This window comes from Rhinoderma darwinii, chromosome 13, assembly GCF_050947455.1.
Source record: "Rhinoderma darwinii isolate aRhiDar2 chromosome 13, aRhiDar2.hap1, whole genome shotgun sequence".
Classification (NCBI taxonomy): domain Eukaryota; kingdom Metazoa; phylum Chordata; class Amphibia; order Anura; family Rhinodermatidae; genus Rhinoderma; species Rhinoderma darwinii.
Genome location: NC_134699.1, coordinates 32,743,888 through 32,768,223, shown reverse-complemented (window position 1 = coordinate 32,768,223; position 24,336 = coordinate 32,743,888). Strand labels below are relative to the sequence as shown.

General features: G+C 38.5%; 1 protein-coding gene across 1 annotated transcript in view; it reads right to left on the bottom strand.

The window, feature by feature from the left end:
- LOC142666383 (fer-1-like protein 4) overlaps nt 1–24,336 on the bottom strand; it is a 104,557-nt gene that overhangs the window by 36,581 nt on the left and 43,640 nt on the right. Inside the window, exons 15-27 of the mRNA XM_075846408.1 lie at nt 21,659–22,026; nt 21,108–21,216; nt 20,453–20,654; nt 19,955–20,075; nt 19,356–19,456; nt 18,851–18,938; nt 17,376–17,492; nt 16,678–16,830; nt 15,215–15,398; nt 14,766–14,890; nt 10,216–10,350; nt 9,562–9,765; nt 86–199 (exon numbers count right to left, since the gene is read on the bottom strand). Of these exons, the coding sequence (XP_075702523.1) occupies nt 86–199; nt 9,562–9,765; nt 10,216–10,350; nt 14,766–14,890; nt 15,215–15,398; nt 16,678–16,830; nt 17,376–17,492; nt 18,851–18,938; nt 19,356–19,456; nt 19,955–20,075; nt 20,453–20,654; nt 21,108–21,216; nt 21,659–22,026 (2,021 nt within the window). The remainder of the gene's footprint in view (nt 1–85; nt 200–9,561; nt 9,766–10,215; nt 10,351–14,765; nt 14,891–15,214; nt 15,399–16,677; nt 16,831–17,375; nt 17,493–18,850; nt 18,939–19,355; nt 19,457–19,954; nt 20,076–20,452; nt 20,655–21,107; nt 21,217–21,658; nt 22,027–24,336) is intronic.

The following is a 24,336-nucleotide window of genomic DNA, read 5'->3' as shown; positions in this document are numbered from 1 at the left end:
GTTGAAATGTATAATCCGAGATAAGCAAGATTTACCAACATTCTCCTTTGTTTGTTGAATAATTGTCAGCACTTCAGATATTTACCTCTATTCTAAATTCCTTAAGGACTGGACGAATTCCTGCTGGAATTATGTAACGTTCCATTGTTTCATCCATAAACTCAGGTTCTTTTGGTTTCACATACTCTGGTATTGCTGGCTACAGTGATTTAATAAAAAGAAAAATTCCCAAATATTGTTTTTGTATGGTATAGGAAAAGTATTTTTATACACCTCAATAGGAAGAAAACATGTTTAAAAGCCTCTAATCACAAAACCATAAAGCAAATTATACATTTACTGACTATATAAAATGTATTATAAAAGAAAACATCAAGCAGCATACGTGGACCTGTAGCGCAATGCTACAAAACCAGTAACACACAGTACAACTTCACCACTAAACTTCAGAAACGCCAATTTTCATGGGCTAAGGGATGACCTTAAAGAGGCTCTGTCACCAGATTTTGCAACCCCTATCTGCTATTGCAGCAGATAGGCGCTGCAATGTAGATTACAGTAACGTTTTTATTTTTAAAAAACGAGCATTTTTGGCCAAGTTATGACCATTTTTGTAGTTATGCAAATGAGGCTTGCAAAAGTCCAAGTGGGTGTGTTTAAAAGTAAAAGTCCAAGTGGGCGTGTATTAGGTGCGTACATCGGGGCGTTTTTAATACTTTTACTAGCTGGGCGCTCTGATGAGAAGTATCATCCACTTCTCTTCAGAACGCCCAGCTTCTGGCAGTGCAGACACAGCGTGTTCTCGAGAGATCACGCTGTGACGTCACTCACAGGTCCTGCATCGTGTCAGACGAGCGAGGACACCGGCACCAGAGGCTACAGTTGATTCTGCAGCAGCATCAGCGTTTACAGGTAAGTAGCTACATCGACTTACCTGCTAACGCCGATGCTGCTGCAGAATCAACTGAAGCCTCTGATGCCGGTGTCCTCGCTCGTCTGACACGATGCAGGACCTGTGAGTGACGTCACAGTGTGATCTCTCGAGAACACGCTGTGTCTGCACTGCCAGAAGCTGGGCGTTCTGAAGAGAAGTGGATGATACTTCTCATCAGAGCGCCCAGCTAGTAAAAGTATTAAAATCGCCCCGATGTACGCACCTAATACACGCCCAGTTGGACTTTTACTTTTAAACACACCCACTTGGACTTTTGCAAGCCTCATTTGCATAACTACAAAAATGGTCATAACTTGGCCAAAAATGCTCGTTTTTTAAAAATAAAAACGTTACTGTAATCTACATTGCAGCGCCTATCTGCTGCAATAGCAGATAGGGGTTGCAAAATCTGGTGACAGAGCCTCTTTAAGGGCATAAACTGGGACAATGTCCTTCTAAAAATGTTCCATTTAGTTTGTGTATTTTTCTTTTGAAGCCTTTTTGAATTTTTTACGTTTTTCCATCGTCGCATTCAAAAAGCTATAACTTTTTTATTTTCCATCGACATAGCTGTGTAAGGAATTGTTTATTTGCAGCACAAGTTGTATTTTTTAATAGCATCATTTTTGGGTACATATAATTACTATTAAAACTTTTAGCTTTTATTGGTATCATTTTCGAGTACATGCAAATTTTGATCGCTTTTTATCAAATTTTCTGAAGGCAGGATGAACAGAAAACAGCAATTCTAACATTGTTTTCTAATTTATTTTTTTACATGGTTCATCTTGCAGGTTAAATAATATAATAGTTTTATAGTTGGGGTCGTTATGGACGCAGCAATACCAAATATGTGTAACATTTTAAAAAAAATAATGTGTTTTTTCATAAAGAAGCAGTTTGTGGGTTTTATATTTTTTTTACTTGGGATTTTTATTTATTGACTTTTTTTTTAGTCCCATTAGGGGATTTTGCTATGCAATCACTTGATCGCTTTTATAATACACTCCAAGACTTCTGTATTGCAGTGTATTATTCCCTGTCAGTGTAAAACTGACATGCATCTGTTACGCCATGCCTCTGGCTTTTGGGTTAAGCTTTTCTGGTGTATTAACCCCTTCCCGACATTTGACGTACATGTACGTCATGGAAAGTACTGACTTCCCGCATCTTGCCGTACATGTACGTCAAACGTTTGGCACCGGCTCAGAAGCTGAGCCGGTCCCATCATCACCGGATCTCAGCTGTATCTTACAGCTGACATCCGACTGTAACGGCGGGGACCGAAATTAGCTTCGATCCCCGCCATTAACCCCTTAAGTGCAGCGCTCAAACGCGATCGCTGCACTTAAGGTGTTTGCAGCTCATCGGAACCCCAGTAATGAAATTGCCGGGGTTCCGGTGGCTGCAATGGCAACCGGAGGCCTAATACTGGCCTCCCGGTCTGCCTAGCACCGAAGCCGGTCAAGATCCGCCCGGCGGCGGAGCCTGATCGGCTTCCGTAGCTGCCGGCAAGATGGCGCCGGGTCAGGAGCTGATCCGGCGTCATCAGCGGTGGAAGTCAGCTGTACTGTACAGCTGACATCCACCTGTAACGGCAGGAACCGGAGCTAGCTCCGATCCCTGCCATTAACCCCTTCGATGCAGCAATCGAAAGCGATTGCTGCATCGTAGCGGTTACAAGCAGATCGCCAGCCCTGACAGGCAATCGGGACTGGCGACTGCTGTTATGGCAACAGGAGACACAATGGTCTCCTGCTCTGCCATTACGGAAGCCGATTTAGGCCCCGCCGGGAGGCGAAGCCTAAACGGCTTGCTGTCAGTGAATGACTGACAGATCTAATACATTGCACTACATAGGTAGTGCAATGTATTAGAAAAAAAAAAATCTGACCGTTGGACCTTCAAGTCCCCTAGTGGGACTTGAGAAAAAGTGTAAAAAAAGTATAAAAAAGTGTAAAAAAAAGTGCAAAAAATAAAAGTTTGAAAACAATAAAAGTTTCAAGTAATCAAATAACACACAATCCCCCTTTTACTCTTATCAAGTCCTTTATTATTGAAAAATAATAATAAACCATATGTATTTGGTATCGCCACGACCGTAACGACAGGAGGTATCAAAATATTATATTATTTATTGCACGCGGTGAACAGCGTAAAAAAAACCCGTAAAAAACGTTACCAGAGTTTCTGTTTTTTAGTCACTTTGCCCTACAAATATTACAATAAAAAGTGATCAAAAAGTCGCACGTATCCAAAAATGGTACCTATAAAAACTATAGCTCGTCCCGCAAAAAACAAGCCCTCATACAACTCCGTCGACAAAAAAATTAAAACGTTATGGTTCTCACAACTTGGCGACAGAAAAAATACATTCTTTTTACAAAAGTAATTTTATTGTGCAAAAAGTTGTAAAACATAAAAAAGTTCTATAAATGAGGTATCGCCGGAATCGTACTGACCCGCAGAATAAAGGTAACATGTAGTTTATAATGCGTGGTGAACTCTGTATAAAAAAAAAACAAAAAAAGCTGTGCCAGAATTGCGTTTTTTGGTTTACCTGGCATCCCAAAAAATAGGATAAAAGGTGATCAAAAAGTCACATGTACCCCAAAATGGTACCAATAATAACTACAGCTCGTCCCGCAACAAACCAGCCCTCATACCGCTATGTCTATGAAAAATAAAATTAGTTATGGCTCCAATAAGTCAGGAAATAAAAAAATATGCAGTTGTGCCCGAGGAGAACATTTCTTCTGTTTCAAGAGGCGATTTATCAAGGACCTAAAATTAGGGAACCAGGAAGGGAGGGCCCAATCATATCCGATGGAAGCGACGGTGCCCGTATTATGCCAGGATAATACTTTCCCAGCAAAATTCCCCAAACTACAAAGGCGCGGAGTGTGGACCAAAAGGGGGATAAGAAATGACACCATTTATCAGTGCGACACCGGCCTGTGCAGAAAGGATTGCTTCACAGCGTAACACACATCTATGGATTATTTTTATTTTTTTATACCACCTGACTATGCCCCTTATATACTCCGCCCCGCTTACATGTACCCCCACATTATAAAACACCAGCAATACTCAAACAAATATAGTACCAAGCAAAATCCGCTCTCCAAAAGCCAAATGGTGCTCCCTCGGCCCTGAACCCTACAGCGTGCCCAAACAGCAGTTTCCTTCAACATATATGGCACCGTCATACCCGTGAGAACCCTTTTAACAATTTTTGTGGTGTGTGTCTCCAGCGTCATAAGCTGGGCATGACATATTTGCCACTGAATGGCATATCTAGGGAAAAATATAAATTTTTAATTTGCACCATCCGCAGCGCATTCATTTATGGAAAAGACCTGTGGGGTGAAAATGCTCACTACACCCCTTAATAAATGCCTTGAGGGGTGCAGTTCCATAATGGGGTCACTTATCAGGGGTTTCTTTTTATTATTTCACATCTGAGCCTCTGCAGTTGTGAACCAATACTTTGTAAATCGCCAAATTAGGCCTCCACTCCGCATGGTACTCTTCACTTCTGAGCCCTGTCATATGTCCAGACAAAAGATTAGGGCCACATGTAGGGTGTTTCTAAAACCGGGAAACACCGCATAATAATTAGAGAGCTGTCTTGTTATGGTGGCACAAGCCGGGCACCACATATTGGCATATCTATGGAAAAAAATCCCATTTTCACTCTGCAACATTGAGCGCACACTAATTTCTACAAAACACCTGCAGGGTTAAAATGCTTACTACACCCCTTGGTAAATGCATTGAGGGGTGTAGTTTACAAAATGGGGTCACTTCTGGGGGGTTTCCACTGTTTTGGGCCCACAGGTGCCCAGAAACCAATCCAGCAACATCTGCACTCCAAATGGCGGTCCTTCCCTTCTGAGCCCTGCCGTTTGCCCAAACAGCAGTTTATGACCACATATGGGGTATTGCCGTACTCGGGAGAAATAGCTTTACAAATGTTGGGTTCTTTTTTTCCTTTATTTGTTGAGAAAATGAAAAAAATTTGCGCTAAAGCTACGTCTTATTGAAGAAAAAGGACTGTTTTTATTTTCACTGCCTAATTCTAATAAATTCTATGAAACATCTGTGGGGTCAAAATGCTCACTACACCCCTAGATGCATTCTTCAAGAGGTGTAGTTTCCTAAATGGAGTCCCTTTTTGGGCGTTTTCATTGTTTTGTCCCCTCAGGGGCTTTGCAAATGTGACCTGGCCTCCGCAAATCATTCCTGCTAAATGTGATCTCAAAAAGTCAAATAGTGCTCTTTCCCTTCTAAGCCCTGCCGTGTGTCCAAACAGCCGTTTATTACCACATGTGGGGTATTGTTTTACTCGGGAGAAATTGCTTTACAAATTTTGTGGTGCTTTTTCTCCTTTAGTCCTTCTGGAAATGAGAAAAAATTAGCTAAACCTACATTTTCTTTGAAAAAATGTAGATTATTATTTTCAGGGCCTACTTCCAATAATTTCTGCAAAAAAACTGTGGTGTCAAATCGCTCACTATACCCCTAGATAATTTCCTCAATGGGTGTTGTTTCCAAAATGGGGTCACTTGTGGGGGGTTTCCACTGTTTTGTCCCCTCAGGGGCTTTGTAAATGTAACATGGCCTCCGCAAACCATTCCTGCTAAATGTGAACTCCAAAAGCCAAATGGCGCTCTTTCCCTTCTCAGCCACGCCGTGTCTCCAAACAACCGTTTATTACCACATGTGAGGTATTGTTTTACTCGGGAGAAATTGCTTTACAAATTTTGCGGTGCTTTTTCTCCTTTAGTCCTTGTGGAAATGAGAAAAAAAATCGCTAAACCTACATTTTCTTTGAAGAAATGTTGATTTTAATTTTCACCGCCTACTTCCAATAATTTCTGTAAAAAACCTGTGCGGTGAAAATGCTCACTACACCCCTAGATAATTTCCTTGAGGTGTCTAGTTTCCCAGATGGGGTCACTTTTGGGGGATTTTGACTGTTTTGGCACCGCAAGAGCCCTTCAAACCTGACATGGTGCCTAAAATATATTCTAACAAAAATAAGGCCCCAAAATCCACTAGGTGCTCCTTTGCTTCTGAGGCCGGTGTTTCAGTCCAGTAGCATGCTACGGCCACATGTGGGATATTTCCTAAAACTGCAAAAACTGGGCAACAAATATTGAGTTGCATTTCTCTGGTAAAACCTTCTGTGTTATAAAAAAAATTGTATTAAAAATGTATTTCTGCAGAAAAATATGAAATTTGTAAATTTCACCTCTACTTTGCTTTAATTCCTGTGAAATGTTTAAAGGGTTAAGACATTTTCTAAATGCTGTTTTGAATACTTTGAGGGGTGAAGTTTTTAAAATGGGGTGACTTTTTTGGGGTTTCTAATATATAAGGCCCTCAAAACCACTTCACAACTGAACTGGCCCCTGTAAAAATAGCCTTTTGAAATTTTCTTGAAAATGTGAGAAATTGCTGCTAAAGTTCTAAGCCTTGTGAGGTCATAGAAAAATAAAAGGATGTTCAAAAAACGATGCCAATCTAAAGTAGACATATGGGGGATGTTAATTAGCAACAATTTTGTGTATTATAACTGCCTGTCTTACAAGCAGATACATTTAAATTGAGAAAAATGCTAATTTTTGCAATTTTTCGCTAAATTTTGGTGTTTTTCACAATTAAATACTGAACATATCGAGCAAATTTTGCCAGTAACATAAAGTCCAATGTGTCACGAGAAAACAATCTCAGAATCGCTTGGATAGGTGAAAGCATTCCGGAGTTATTACCACATAAAGTGACACATGTCAGATTTGAAAAATGAGGCTCTGTCAGGAAGGTCAAAAGTGGCTAAAGAGGGAAGGGGTTAAAGGAAACTGGCTTTTCCCAAGCTCTGTAATAGGCGCTTCTACCTAGCTATCATGCTGCACGCAGCTTTTCTAATGTATATATTGATGCTCTATTTTCTTCTTAACCGTTAGTGACCGCCCATAGGTGTTTTAAACGACGGCCACTAACAGACTTTATTCCGATGCAATAGCCTTTTTTTACGGCGTTGCATCGGAATAAATACGTTAAATCTCCCTTCTCTCAGCTAGGGGGCATCCCTGCTCTAACGGGTGAGATCGATATCCGTATCAATCTCACCTGTTTAACCCCTCAGATGCGGCACTCAACATCTGAGTGGTTTTGGAGAGAGGAAGGGAGCTCCCTCTCATCCCACCGGCACCCGGCGATAAGATTGCCGGGTGTCGATGTCTTCTATGGCAGCCGGGGGCCTAATAAAGGCCCTCAGGTCTGCCCCTAGTTATGCCTGCCAGGCCATGCCATATTTGGTATCGCCGTGTCCGTAACTACCCCAACTATAAAGTTATTACATTAGTTAACCCGCACGGTGAACGCCGTAAAAAATAAAATAAAAAAATTAAAAAACTGCTGTTTTCTTTGAATTCTGCCTAAACAAAATGTGATAAAAAGTGATCAAAGAGTCGCATGTACTCCAAAATGGTACCAATAAAAACTACAAGTCGTCCCGCAAAACAAAAACCTCATACAACTGCATCGGCAAAAAAAGAAAAAAGTTATGGCTCTTCAAATATGGAGACACAAAAAACAATAATTTTGTAACAGTTGTAAAACATACAAAATCCATATAAGTATCGTTGCAATCGCAGCAACCCGCTGAATAACGTTATTGTGTTATTTATACCACACGGTAAACGGCGTAAATTTAGGATACTAAAAAGTGTGGCAAAATTACAGTTTTTTTCTATTCCCCCCCCAAAAAAGTTAATAAAAGTTAATCAATAAATTCTATGTACCCCAAAATGGTGCTATTAAAAATTACAACTTACACCTTATCCCGCAAAACACAAGACCATATACAGCTATGTCGACGCAAAAATAAAAAAGTTATATCCCTTTGAATGAGACAATGGAAAAACGTAAAAAATAGCTTGGTCGTTAAGGTCTAAAATAGGCTGGTTTTTAAGGGGTTAAATAATGCAGAGTATTCACTGCTTTAGAATCATATCTTATATGTATTAAGTACATATAATCACACAAATACCAGAACATACTGGAGAACTATTGTGAATGCTGCATACAGTTTACAATGCACCATTGTGCATAAGTAATTTTATCAGAATTCTAGACTTCTGTTTTCAATTAAAAGTGGTCCCCATGTCTTCTACAAGCACATATAAAGATCAAACACATGCTCATATGACATCTATAATGGGGCTGGGAATAATAACTAACAATGTAACAATGTCCCCCCAGAAAGAGAATTCTGTTCAACCAAGTGATGGCAGAAACTCCACGATTATACTACCCAAAAGAGAAAAAAAACGGAGTATCAAACTACCAAATATATACATAAAGTATCAAATATTTTTTAGTAAATAAACAACACATAAAAATACATACAGAGGCAAATAAAGAAAGAAGTTCCAAAAAGAAAAACAGCGGGTGTATAAGTGCCCTATCTTGTACATAATGTGATTGGCACTGTAATGTAGATCACAGCAGTGTTTTTTATGTAGAAAAACAATCAGTTTTCACCAAATTATGACCTATTTTAGCTTTATGCTAATGACTTTCTTAATAGACATTGGGCGTGTTTTTACTTTTGACCAAGTGGGCGTTGTGGAGAGAAGTGTATGACGCTGACCAATCAGCGTCATACACTCCTCTCCATTCATGTATTCAGCACATAGTGATCCTGCGTTGTTCACTATGTGCAGCCACATACTCACACATTAACGTTACTGAAGTGTCTTGACCGTAAATAGACATCGCGTCCAACCAGGACGGGATGTCCATTCACAATCCCAACACTTCGGTAACGTTTGTGTGTGACTTACAGCACAGCAAGCGTAATCTTGCGAGATCTCGCTGTAAATGACAGCTCAGCGTGATCTCGATGTTAAATGTGAGTAAGTCACACACAAACTTTACCGAAGTGTCGGGATTGTGAATAGACATCGCGTCCTGGTTGGACAGTCTATTTACTGTCAAGACACTTCAGTAACGTTAATGTGTGTGTATGTGGCTGCACATAGTGAACAACACAGGATCACTATGTGCAGAGTAAATGAATGGAGAGAAGTGTATGACGCTGATTGGTCACTGATTGGTCAGCGTCATACACTTCTCACCACAACACCCACTTGGTCAAAAGTAAAAACACGCCCAGTTGTCTATTAAGAAGGTCATTAGCATAAAGCTAAAATGGGTCATAACTTGGTGAAAATAGATATTTTTTTCTACATAAAAAACACTGCTGTGATATACATTACAGCGCCGATCACATTATGTACAAGATAGGACACTTATAATGTGGTGACAGAGCCTCTTTAAGTCTCACCACGCTGTGTGCCCCAATGCACGCTTAACGTATCGCTTCCTCAGGGGGTACTTCGTACTCATTAGCTATTGCGTACTATATACGTTGTTTTTCTGTTTGGAACTTTTTGCTTTATTTCCCTCTGTTTTTATGTATTTTTATGTGTTTATTTAATAAAATATATTTTATACTTTATGTATATATTTGGTAGTTTAATATTCAGTTTTTTCTCTTTTGGCATGCACAAATAAGGCCTTCTCTTCTCATCCCTTCAATTATATTACTTACTTACCTCTTTCATATACGTTCTGTTTTCAAGTTCTATAAGTTCAAATGCAGCTATGAGCTCCCCAGCAGCCATGTTACCCTTGAAGATGTCAAAGAATTGCAAAGGTGGTTGGGTATATTTAGGACCTCCATCTTCTTCGTTTTCCTCCTCCTCTATCAATGTTACAGTGGGAATGGCAAAGGCACAGCCTAGAAATTCGGGCGACCCCTACAATTTGATAAAAAAAGTTTTTTCTTTACAGAGATGTTACAATGAAAAATCTATATATTTTTTTTAGTTCATTAGAAAACAAAGGTTGAGATAAGAATAAATTATATTATTAAGATTATTGCATTCATTGTTTAAACAGGATTCTTAGTTGGACCCAATGGCTGTTGGCACTAAATAAATAAATAAATAAAAATGTGCTGACATATAGTTCAAATCCACTTGACTAGCCAGCGAGTCATTTGCATATTTGTGGCAAAAAGAAGAGGAGTCCATAGCTCAGCAAGTCCTGACAAGTCCGGGAGAAATACCGCTGGACTCAGACACCGTGGTTATTAGGGGAGACTACTAACTCACTTTGTAGGACCTAGTGACAAGTCCCCTTTAACCCATATTATTTTAAAAGCTGAAGAAGAGCCTGATCACTTAACGAAGGTACAATATACTTACAAATTTATCTTGGTCGAAAATGTTAATAATGATGAGTGGGGGGTCATTCTTTAAGTTTTCCTTATTCCCATCCATGAGGAGATTGTCATACATCAGCAGTTCATTCCACAATGGCGCCAGAGTTTCATTAATCACCTAAAGAAGATTTAATTACTTAAAAATATAGGAATGAAATGGTCTATATCTGGGGTCTCAAACTGGGCTAGGTAAATGGGCCGCACATAGAAAAAATGTGAAGTTCAAATTTGATACAATACAAATTTATTGTTAATCAATTAGTTATTTGAACTACTATAACAATACAACATTACTATAACAATGCTACATTACTATAATAATAGTAATACATTACTATAACAATACTACATTACTATAATACTACATTACTATAACAATACTACATTACTATAACAATACTACATTACTATAATACTACATTACTATAACAATACTACATTACTATAATACTACATTACTATAACAATACTACATTACTATAATAATACCGCTAGGTTTAAACTTACTAGAAATTTGCGAGTTTACTATGTGCATATTTTAACCCCTTAATGACCAGCCTATTTTAGATGACCAAGCTATTTTTTACGTTTTTCCATCGTCTCATTCCAAGGGCTATAACTTTTTTATTTTTGCGTCTACATAGCTGTATAAGGTCTTGTTTTTTGCGGGACAAGTTGTATTTTTTAATAGCACCATTTTGAGGTACATATTATTTATTGATTAACTTTTATTAACTTTTTTTGGGGTGGAATAGAAAAAATGAAATTTCGCCACACTTTTTTGCGTCCTAAATCTACGAAGTTTACCATGTGGTATAAATAACACAATAATTTCATTCAGCGGGTTGTTACGATTGCAACGATACCAAATTTGTATAGATTTTGTATGTTTTACTACTTTTACACAGTAAAAACGCTTTTTTTTCAAAATTGTTTGGTTTTGTGTCTCCATATTTGAAGAGCCGTAACGTTTTTATTTTTTCGCCGATGCAGTTGTGTGAGGGCTTTTTTTTTGCGGGACGACTTGTAATTTTTATTGGTACCATTTTGGAGTAGATGCGACTTTTTGATCACTTTTTAATCACATTTTTTTTAAAGTCACGATTCACAGAAAACAGCAATTTTTCAGTCGTTTTTTATTAAATTTTTTACGGCGTTCACCGTGCAGGTTAAGTAATGTAATAGCTTTATAGTCGGGGTCGTTACGGACGCGGCAATACCAAATATGTGTAACTTTTTTACTTTATTTTGTTTTTTTAATACTAAAGCAGTTTGTAAGGGGAAAAAGTGGGTTTTTCCATTCTTTTTTCAAATTTTTTTTCATTAACTTTATTAAACTTTTTTTTAAACTTTTATACTAATCCCACTAGGGGACTTTAATATGCGATCATCCGATCGCTATTATAATACACTGCAATACTTTTATATTGCAGTGTATTACTTACTACCTGTCCGTTTAACACGGACAGGCATCTGCTAGGTCATGCCTGCGGCATGATCTAGCAGGCATTCGCTACAGGCAGACCTGGGGGCCTTTATTAGGACCCCAGCTGCCATTGGAGACACAGACACTCGGCGATCTTATCGCCGGGTGTCGGTGGGAGAGAGAGGGAGCTCCCTCCCTCGCTCCAAAGCCACTCAGATGTGGTGCACGCTTTTGCGCACCGCATCTGAAGGGTTAAACGGGTGAGATCGATACTAATATCAATCTCACCCGGCAATCTCACTTTATTCTGATGCAGTGCCGTTAAAAGGCATATGCATCAGAATAAAGCCTGTTAGTGGCCGCCGTTAAAAGTCGTATTGGCGGTCACTAACGGGTTAACAATCCAGTTTAAGTGTCGCTAAATGCAGTCTAGATGGTGCCACGAGTTCCCCCCGTAGATGGTGCCACGAGTTCCCCCCGTAGATGGTGCCACGAGTTCCCCCCGTAGATGGTGCCACAAGTTCCCCCCGCAGATGGTGCCACGAGTTCCCCCCCGCAGATGGTGCCACGAGTGCCCCCCCGCAGATGGTGCCACGAGTGCCCCCCCCGCAGATGGTGCCACGAGTGCCCCCTGCAGATGGTGCCACGAGTGCCCCCCGCAGATGGTGCCACGGGGTGCCACGAGTGCCCCCCGCAGATGGTGCCACACCAGCCCACGCACATGTAGGAAGCCTCGGTGCTCCACGGGCCACAGATGACAGCCTCAGGGGACGCATGCAGCTCACGGGTCACGTGTTTGAGACCCCTGGTCTATATAGACTATTATATTTATTAATAAAAGCAACATTTATAGAAAACCAAGCTAGTTTGGTAGTCGTAGAGGGTTTTCAGTTCAAAGTGAGTTTCTAAAAATCACATTTATTTTGGCATCTAAGCTAAGGAAGAGCCCAGCTAAAAGGCTATGAACACCTTTACAGTGACGTTTTTTTTATTGTTTGTTTGCTTGCTAATTGCAAAATTAAGCTTCTTTCTAAATAGTCTTCATAAAAACTTTCCTACCATTTGCTGCTGTAGAGTCTGTGTAACTCTTTCACCCAGCTGGTTGTCCTTCTGTTTAGGTCATAGATCCGACAACCCACTGCTCCTGTCCTACTGTGTCGGCATTCTCTGCTCTCCCCCTCACTTCTTTTAGACATAGCAGCAGGGAGGAGTAGGTTGTACAATGGCAGATCAGAGTGTGGAGAGGGAGGAAAGCATTTAAGTGTTCAGAGAGGGCAGATCACATGGGCTGAACTGTATCACAGTGAAGATAGGGAGAGCACACACTGTCAGTCTGCAGGGGGAGGGAGGGTGAAATCACACACACTTCAGCAACCGTGTCTGTCAGCACACGGGAGAAAAGATCCCTTATGAGCTGTAGAAGAAGAAAGCAGTACATGGATGAGCCTGTGCTGATACTTGAGAGCTAGTGAAGGCGGCAGCATCCTGGAATCACAGACCTCACATCTAGCATGTCTCACATCTAGCATGTATTACTGGGAAGGACAAGCCCACATGAAAAAACTACGAGAAGGTTTAAAACTGCACATCAAGGGTCTGAAAATGAATAAAGGAGTGAAGATTGCAGCCTAAAACTTAGTGCAACTATTATATATATATATATATATATATATATATATATATATATATATATTTATCATGTCAACTGTGTCCATAGCCTTTGAGTAGTGAAGAAGTTGCTTTTTGATCTCAACTTATTGCTAGTCTAATACTGAGCTGTTGTGACTCAATGCTTGATGATGTGATTATTAGTTAATATGCTATAGACTCTGGATAACAAATCTTATCATTTAAGGGAAATGGTAATGGCAAGTGTTGGAGTTTTTGGATGATCATTATTGTTTCCATGCCTGGTTATGAGATTCAAGTACATCTTTATGGAAAGACCTTTAGACCTTATTGCTGTCAGAACAACAAACTTACTGCTAATTTTATCTTGAGCTTAGTAACGTCAACTCTGCTTTGAGGTGGCCATATAGTACCTGAAATTGCAGCTAAATTTTCAGTCTGAACAAAAAACAAAGGTAATAAGGCATTTGTGGTCAAGGCAACTCCTCTCATTTGTGTGCTGAAGAAATTAAGGCAAATTGACACATAGATTTAACCCCTTAATGACATGCCGCATTAACGACATGCCCCCACCCCCGTGACACGATTGTGGGATGACAATGGTTGTTATGGCAGCCTGGGGGGCCATCTAACAAAAAAATAAAAAACACTTAAGTAATTTTTTTTAATGTTCAAAAAAAAATCTTTTCCCGTTTTTTTCCCTACAGTAATGTTAAAAAAAAAGTTTACATAACTGGTATCACCACATCTGTAGAAGTCTGAACCATAACAATATAACATTATTTATCCCGCTCGATGAAAGCCGTAAGAAAAACGTTTAACTCCCAAATTGCTCTTTTTTGGCCACCCTAGCTCTGCAAAAAATGGAATAAAAAGTGATCAAAAGTCCGTTGTACCCCAAAATGCTACCAATAAAAACTACAGCTCACCCTGCAAAAAAATAAGCCCTCCCCTCACTCAGTCGATGGAAAAATAAAAAAGTTATGGCTCTCAGAATGTGGTGAAACAAAGGTTTTTCTTATGAAAGTCATAAAATATAAAAAACATATTTGGTATCGCCGTGATCGTATAAACCCATAGAATACAGTGAACATGTCGTTTTTACTGCTGATGTACACCATGAAAACTAAACCCCCATAAAAATGGCGCAATTGCTATTTTTTACTCATTTCACCCCACAAACTATTTTTTTTTTCAGTTTCCCAGTACATTATATGGCACATAAAATGGTACCATAACAAGCTACAATTTGTCCCGCAAAAAAAACAAGCCCTCATATGGCTATTTAGACCAAATAAAAATTAAAGTTATGTCTTTTGGAAGGTGGGGAGGAAAAAAATGGAAATTAAAAAATATAAATTGGCTGTGGCATTTAGGGATTAAATTACACATTTCAATTACTGGCTTTATTTTCAGATTTTTTTTCTATTATTTTGATTGCATTTTTTGTCTGACTTTGGAACAGTATGAATTCTTACCTGAGTTGTCTGACATAAATTGCCAAATATGACTCTCGCAAATGGATCAGACAAACCATTGTCATCCGCAGGCAGAATGCCACGGGCCTGGTATATATGAGCTCGTAGCTGGAAATAGCGGTAATCTGGAAAATGAAGGGAAAAATATTTATTCATTTAGATTTGGATTTTTCCAACATCGGCAGAGCCATATATGATGTAAAATAGCTCTAATAACTGAAAACTCATGTCAAAGTGAATGAAAAAGTTGTTGATTTCTATCATAATTGTAACCTCACAAGATTTACTAATAATTTGGTTTCAATGCACATAACATTGCCACAAGCAAAAATAAACTATACCCCATTTTTTTCTCTAACTATAACTTTTACCAGCATTTACCACATAGTTTGCGTCATAATTCCTATCCTAGGTAATTGGATGTGGATATACTGAATTTATGTTCTTACCATCTCTTCGAAGTAGGACTGGTGGACTGAGGGTAGGAGATTCCACCAGTTGTCCATCTCTTTCATAGAGGAGCTTGTAATCATCTGGCAGATCTGCGGTGCTGTTTTTTGCATACTTAGTCACACCAAGCCACATATAGATTTCAGCCTTTGCAAAAATTTCTCCACTGTATGAGCCTGGGATCTAAACATAATTAAAGTAAATGTCATCTTCCCATTTAAATAAAGTTCCTAGGGTAAAAAAAACAAAATAACAAAAAAAGTACTATCCTACTTTCAGCGACCAACATAAACTCTAAGGATGAACAGCATGCTAATGCATAAATCTAATAATCTGCTACTGAAAATACAATCCAATATATTTGCGCTAATTCTCTAAAACGTGTTTAGACTGCTGATGCCTCTTAAAATAGAGCGGAGCAGCTGGAGAAATTCCCTTAGTTGTTGTCTGCAAGCTGTAGACTACCTTTTAAGCAGTCTATGGATGTCATACAGCTAATAGCTTTCATTTTACATATTTTTAGATACCATTGTCCGCAAAGGCAGAGGCAATTTCATGGAGGCATCACCTTTTCTGGCATCTCTAGGATTGTGTCTTGCTATATGAGAGGGCGAAGTCTGAATTAAACCACAGTTCACACCTTAAGGGTATGTTTACACGGGCATAAAGAAGATACTGAAAATTATGAGGCTGTTTTTAAGGGAAAAAAAGCTTCTGCATTCAAGGCAATTTTGAAGCAGAAATTCAAAGCTTTTTTTATTTTGAAGCTTATTCTGAGGAGTATTTGGAGGCGTTTTACAAAGCGTAACTGCTGAGCTATTTGGCGCATATTTTCAGGCGTAAACACCTGCAAATATACTCCAAATAGGTTAGCAGTGTATTTGGCGCGTATTTTACCGTCCCCCATTGACTTTAGTAGAAATATTAATATTCAAAAAAGCCTCATAAGTTACATGCCACTTCTTTTTACGTGGTGTATTTTTACGCTATGTATTTCAATTCAGCTGCATTAAAAGATGCCTTGTCTGAAGTACGGCAAGTGTGTTTCGACGCATATTTACAAGCATTTTACGCGCCGAAATGCACCTGCAATTTGCACCTGTGAAAATACCCTTAGACACATTGTGGAGATATGAACTTTGCTAAATGAAATTCTCAGGTTACGCCCACTTGAAAGGTGTCCTATACCTAACCTTTCCCAGACAGAAGGCAAGTAAACCAAATGTTCATTAGACTGAGAAAGTAATAGTACAATCCCCTTTAAAAATTAAATGGTGTTTAACTGCAATTCCCTGGTAAAGGGAATTGCTTGCTAATACTTTTTTTTTACATATATAACTTGATTTTCTGAGCTCTGAAATATATCAGGTATAGGGATTCTGAATTAAACCCAAGCAACGTCAAAAAATGATAGCACTCAAAAATGGAAATAAGTTTAAATTCCATGTGAATATTTTTTCACCTTGAAATATATTGTGGAGATCCTGCCGCAGTCCTTCCCTTTTTCCTCTTCTACTACAGAGTAGAGAATATTTTGAGCTGGAATTCGTGCATATGCCAGTCTTTTGTTATTACTGAACATCCATATGAGTACATCTGGAAGTGTGCACTGCGGCTGTAAAACAAGGGAATGATATTATGTGATTGTATCCTCATATACAATATTACTACTGTTCTCTGTTGGTGCTCTTGGTTGTATTTTGTCAATGGAGTGTAGACTGTTGTCTTATGGATCTGCAGGGCAAATACAGGAAAGGTAAAGATTCCCACAGCCTCGCAAATTCTTATAGGATTCCTTTAATTCCAAGGATGACAGTATATTAGGATATTGCACCTTTAAAGTAAAAAGGGGTTTTGCAAAATTATTTTAGTTTCCCATGAATACTCACAGCCAACGTCAGAAGGGTCTAATTCTTACCTTTTTCTATGATAATAAGCCATTCAAATTACAATCCAGAGGACTGGTTATGCTGCTGTACAAATATTCATCTACTGTGTAAAATCAATATGAGCTTTAATGCTGCAAACCTCTGGGTAAACTCCCATGGGCAACACCAATAGCTCACACATCACTCATAAGATCAATCTACACTAAAGGTTCAATGAAAGCAAGTAGTTCAAAGCTGGGACAAACATCTACTACTTAAAGAGTAAATATACCTCTTTAGCTAAGAATCGAACTTTTACTAGAATTTTCTTGGCATCGTTAATCTTCTCCTTAACATTGTGCTTGGTCAGTTTCCGACTGGCTCTTAATGCTTGCTTTGCATAGAGAATCTAAAAAGAGAGCAGAATTTATGAAGGGTACAGTTTGTATCAAATATTGGATCTCCATTAAATATTTACTATTAGTCCGTAAACTATTGTGGTGGTAAATATATTTAAAGGGGGAAAAAAATAAACATAATGACATCATTAATACATAATAAAATACATTTATAAAAGTGTTTATAGTGTAGTTTTTAGTGATTTTAAGTTAATTTGCTTTTATACAATTCCTTGGTTTTGCTAATTAACTGTTTCGGAAGCCCCAAATGTTTTCTAACTCGGCCCTTAATTTCTAACTCCTATTAGTTAATAGTTGTATTTCATCCATACTGAACAATTGGGATGCAGTCTTAGAAATGTATCCTCCTTGTATTACTGGTATTCATTTCTATCGCCCCAAAGAGAAAAACAAAAACATTCTGAAGCCCTAAGTCATCACATCTGTAGATAAACCCATCTGGGAAACATGTCTCTCTTTTTGCATGTTTACGCATTTTTCAATAAAGGAATACAAGATCTACAAAGCTAGCTGTTCATACTGTCCCTTATAAGGCCCTGTTCACATGGCGGATTCCGCCACAAAATTCTGCCTCCCATTCATTTCAGTGGGAGTGATTTTTTCAGCTAGCGGACTAAAAAAAGCCTCCTGTCCGATCTTTGGGCAGATTCTGCCCAATCCTCCCACTGAAGTGAATGGGTGGAGAAGTCTTCCTGCCGATGGCAGGAATAATTCCACGGCAGATTTCACATCGGGGTTCACCAAGCAAAATTCGCCTTGTGAACTGACCCCTAGTTCTCTATTAAAAAGCATCCCTGCTCAACACACATCCTTGCATTTCAACAAAGTAAGTTCAATTGACAGTTCTGCATAAGTCTAATTTGGGGCTTGTAACGCCAATTTCACACGGCCATAATACAGACGCGTTTTAACATCTGCATTATGTAGCATGTTGGATTATTCAAAGTTTACTCAGGGTTGTAGCTATGCTATCCTATACCAAGGGCAAAGTTTCAGTAACTGACCTATCCCTCTGTCTAAATATCCTGGCCAAGGCGTTGTGGCCTTTTGACTCCACCCTAGCACCCGGAGTACATGCCCACCAGCTCGACCCCCTTTCTTCAACACTGCTTTACTATAAATTTATTTTACTATACGCACACTCTGCAGTTTACTGCCTTTTAATGTACTGAAACATTCTTGATACCAATAAATCTTATTTATATAGCTATGACTCGACACCAATAATTTATTGTATTTTAGGAAAGGGGGAATGGTTCTCCATTTTAGGAAATATAGCTTTGTTTTTGCTTGCTCATTGGCTTATAGAAAGCAAAAATACTTTTTTCTTTGTCTTAAAGAGACTCACAATGTTGTGGGGAATAGATTTCATCCTGCATCGATCTAGGTTGTTGGGTCGAGCCATGGTTTTCCTTCCAGCATTGAGAGAATATTGCCTGCAAATAACATATTGGCAAAAAAATTAGTCATCAAATGTACAAATTCCAATACAATCTGCGACATGCATGTTAACCAACCATTCCTAAAGCAATAGAGCTTATAGTCCGCGGCATAGAGCACCCTAAAATTTGATTTTATTGGATTGGTGTATTGGACAGTTAACCCCTTCTAGTTCTATAAAAGGATGTGCTAAGAAATATATATATATATATATATATATATATATATATATATATATATATATATATATATATATATATATATATGTAGTTGCGCAATTTATTATGTAATAATATTTCTAGTTACATTTAAGTTTGGGAAAGATTAATGTACATCTAATTAAAGGTTTAGTTTATTATAAATTATTTGTTAGTATTTTTTTTAAAATATTGTTCATAAAAAAAATCATTTACCTACAACCAGCAACAAATTCCTCAAGAACTTGTTTTAGACGCGTTTCTGGATTTGATTTTGGTCTTCTTGTCAACTTCTCTACTTCCTCAAGCCCACGTTCCTGTAAAGAATTGTTACTGACTTACCAATTCAATTATGATAATAAAAACTGACATTTTTGTGGCGAGATGTCTGCTAAAAGTCTACAGCGGAATATAACCCGCACTACAAACCATACGTTTTTGGTTGTGGCCCATTTTTTGGCCTTTTTTTTTTTGTGTGAGTGGCGTTCTTTTCAAAACGTAGCATGCTCTAGGTATGGTGTTTTTATTCTGCCGTTTTTCCCATAGGCTCCTCTATAGGACTTGGAAAACGCCGGAAATTAAATGCTTGTTGCAAATGTAATAAATAGAAAAAACGCCACCAAAATATAGAGGGATGAAATCCGCAGAAAATTTCGCTGCGGATTTGCAGTACATTTTTCCGCCGCGTGTGGACTCAGACCGAGGAACAGTTAACACAGAACATGTAAGACCTTCTGTGTCTAAGCAGTTTGCAGATTGTGTACTTCAGGAAGTGGTATGCTAAGGAGGGTGTGATGCTGGGATTTTATACTTACCAGACGCTCCGCAATCTTTACTATCCAGTTGGAATTGTACAACCTCCAGCTGTGGTCCTCCCAGTAGCTCCACACATGTACACAGGGTCTGTCATTGCCCATCCGTATATAGCAGTAAGAACTGCAAACATAAAAATAATTTAATAAATAATTTTTCCTGCTACAAGTGGATGGGATTTTGGAAACCGTATTGTACTGTAATTTATTGCTGTTTTTTTTTTAAGTGCAGCACGGTGGCTCAGTTTTTACCACTATTGCCTTGCAGCGCTGGGGTCCTGAGTTCACATCTGCATGGTGTTTGTGTGTTTGTGTGGGTTTCCTCCCACACCCCAAAAACATACCGATAGGGAATTTAGATTGTGAGCCCCAATAGTGACATTGTGTGGACCTCTGTACAGTGCTGCGGAATATGTTGTCGCTATATATGTAACAGAAATAAATAAATAATAGTGCAGAATCCGCATTTAATGTATCCAGTATTATAAGCTTATACATTACTCGTCTGGTTCAGTACGCTCTGGCTTCTTCATAGGTGTCACAGACTTGCCACTCTGCTCATTATTAGCCAGGTCCTCCTCAATATCCACGCTGAGTTCATCGTCTGAACTGGCATCAAGTAGACCTTGGCGCTCTTCAGGGACTGTATCCCCTTTCTTTTTAGATTTTTTTGTTATTATTTCTGCAGTTTTCCCATAGTTCCCTATACAACAAAGGTAAGTATGCAAAATAAGACAAACATATTGATAAATGTTTTGTTAAAAGCACCAATACTTTTAATGGGCATCTAAATATCCTGTAGGTATGTATAAAAGGGGTGCTAGGTGGTATACCAACATGAACTGCATCAACTGCAGAATTAAGTCGGCAACAGTCTCATGGTCGGGTTATTGCCTAGTTGCAAGGGCATTGTTTTCGTTTTCAGTTGGCTTTCTTTGCTTTTATTCTGGCCCTAATTCTCAGGTGGGAAGTTTTGTCTAGGTTAACCTAAATCAATTTTTAGCAGCGAGACTGATAGACATTTGGGATACAGGTGGCGATATAGTTGCTTTTGCAAAGCCTACTATCTAGTTACTCAGACTGAATTTATACAATTTGTTTCTAAATTGTTGGAATAATTCTGTAGTAGTAGCAATAACCATCAGATAGAACTTACCTATAGAGATTTCAAATTGTACTGGCTTATTAGCAATACTTGAGTCAATCATTGTAACCTCAAACAGTACTCCAAATAGCAGGAATTCTTCCTTAATGCCCAAGGCATTCTACAGAACAGCAAATGGACACAAAACAATGAAATTATTATAGAAAGTAATACCACGTTTACATGTTTCATTTTATGTGTTCTAGGGGATCTTTCACCTCTCTTGACATATCAATTTTAAAACATAATTGTTTTGGAACATATGTTCTTCAAATTCTGTGTTGTGCCATTCCTCTGTTATTCCTCCTAGAAATTTGGAATAACAAAGTAACCAGACAACGAAGAGATTGAAAAAAAGATGCTCCAGTGTTTTTACTTAATGCTTTAATGTTTTATTTAATAAAACAGACTTGTCTGAAGAAGTGACGGGACCTCTTTTTAAAATGAAAGGCCTTTTTTAATATATCGTACTACAAATTCTTAGCTCTGATGTAGCATTATGAATTATTGGGGTGCTCTATCATTAATCTTGAGAAATCTAAAGCTTGAACATGTATCTGTACCTCTGGCAAGGGAAGGATATCATCCACTTCCACTGTGACAGCGTTAGGCTGCTCGTTGTTGTCTTCGTCTTCTGCCCCTTCAGCATTCTCAGCAGCTGCACTTTCTTTCTCTTTTTCCTTTGACTTTTTGCTTTTCTTCTTCATTTTCAGCTTACTGAATGCGTTTTTCAGAGCTTGAAGTGGTTTCTTCTCCTGAATATTGTTGTTGGTAAAAATCTCTAGGGTCACAGCCACAAGGATGCGACCTCGATAAAATATTCCTTCTCCAAGACCTTCATTCAGATCCTTGTGTACATCTCTCAAGGTGTAATTTTGGGGAGAGCCATAAAGGTTGACCCAAGCTGGTCCAAAGGTTGGGTTAAATCCAGCTGAACATAAATTACAAAAAAGTTAATTAAAAATGTTATCCAATACAATGAAATATGTTCCCAATTAGCTGCAATGCTTTTGGTGATTTTTCCAGGACTATTACATTGATGGCCTATTCTTAGATTACAAACTGTTAACATGTTGCAAATTCTGCCAGCATTTCACAATATAGTCAATCTTATAATTTACACAATGTTTTTTGTATTGCTATTTAGACCATACAGCTTTTGTTGTTGCAGTCTATTTTCAGTATATTTAATCGATATCTATAAATACTCTTAATCGTATAACATTCAGAAATAGATAACGTAGATCACAATCAAAGCTAACAATAAGCATTGAAGAACTAGGTCCTACAGATAATATATACTGTAATCTATCCCAACACCAGTCAGCATCCCGTGGTTATATATAATACTATAAAATAATATATGTGTGTATACTAGTCCTTCTCAATGAATTAGAATATCATCAAAAAGTTAATTTATTTCAGTAATTTAATTCAAAAAGTGAAACTCATATATTATAATGATTCATTACACACAGAGTGATCTATTTCCAGTGGTTTTTTTTTATTTTTAATGTTGAAGATTATGGCTAACCATTAATGAAAACCCAAAATGTAGTGTCTCCGAAAATTTAGAATATTAAATAAGCCCAATTTCAAAAATGATTTGTAATACCGAAATGTTGGCCTACTGAAAAGTATGTACAGTATATGCACTCCATCCTTTTGCATGAATTACTGCATCAATGCGGCGTGGCATGGAGGCAATCAGCTCTGCTGAAGTGGTATAGAAGCACAGGTTGCTTTGATAGTGGCCTTCAGCTTGTCTGCATTGTTGGGTCTGGTGTCTCTCATCTTGCTCTTGACAATACCCCATAGATTATCTATGGGGTTTAGGTCAGGCGAGTTTGCTTGCCAATCAAGCACTGTGATACTGTGGTTATTAATCCAGGTATTGGTACTTTTGGCAGTGTGGGCAGGTGCCAAGTCCTGCTGGAAAATGAAATCAGCATCTCCATAAAGCTTGTCAGCAGAGGAAAGCATGAAGTGCTCTAAAATTTCCTGGTACACGGCTGCGTTGACTCTGGACTTGATATAACACAGTGGACCAACACCAGCAGATGACATGGCTCCCCAAACCATCACTGACTGTGGAAACTTCAAACAGGACTGCAAGCAGCTTGGATGAGTGCCTCTCCACTCTTCCTCCAGACTCTGGAACCTTGATTTCCAAATTAAGTGCAAAGTTTACTTTAATCTGAAAACAAGACTTTGGACCACTGAGCAAGAGACCAGTCCTTTTTCTCCTTAAGACGCTTCTGACGTTGTGTCTGGGTCTTGAGTGGCATGACACAAGGAATGCGACAATTGTAGCTCATGTCCTGAAAACATCTGCGTGTGGTGGCTCTTGAAGCACTGACTCCAGCCGGAGTCCACTCCTTGTGAATCTCCCCAAGATTCTTGAATAGCCTTTTCTTGACAATCCTTTCAAGGCTGCGGTTATCCCTGTTGCTTGTGCACCTTTTTCTACCACATTTTTTCCTTCTTCTCAACTTTCCATTAATATGCTTGGATACTCTGTGAACAGCCAGCTTCTTTAGCAATGTACTTGTGGAGGGTGTCAATGACTGTCTTCTGGACAACTGTCAAGTCAGCAGTCTTCCCCATGATTGTGTAGCCTACTGAACTAGACTGTTGAACCGTTTAAAGGCTTAGGAAACCTTTGCAGGTGTGTTGTGTTGATTAGCTGACTACAGTGTGACACAATCTTCGACATTTACCGAATCTTCACATTTTCTGAGACTACATTTTGGGTTTTCATTAACGGTTAGCCATAATCATCAACATTAAAAGAAAAAAAAATGCTGGAAATGGATCACTCTGTGTGTGATGAATCTATATAATATGAGTTCCACATTTTGACTTGAATTACTGAAATAAATTAACCTTTTGATGATATTCTAATTCATTGAGGACTAGTGTGTGTGTGTGTATGTATGTGTATATGTGTATGCGTGTGTGTGTGTGTGTGTGTGTGTGTGTGTGTGTGTGTATATATATATATAGAGTACTGTGTAAAAGTTTTAGGCAGTTGTGGAAAAATGCTGCAAAGTAAGAATGCTTTAAAAAATAGTATTTTCTAAGTCATTCATTTGTAAACCTGCCTGAAGAAGGAGCCTGTGGGCTCTGAAAGATTGCATACATAATTTTTTCTGGTTAGCCAACAAGGGTATCATACCTACAATACTTTTGTCTTTTCATACACAGAAGTATTTAACATTGCATGATCTGTAAGTTGAAA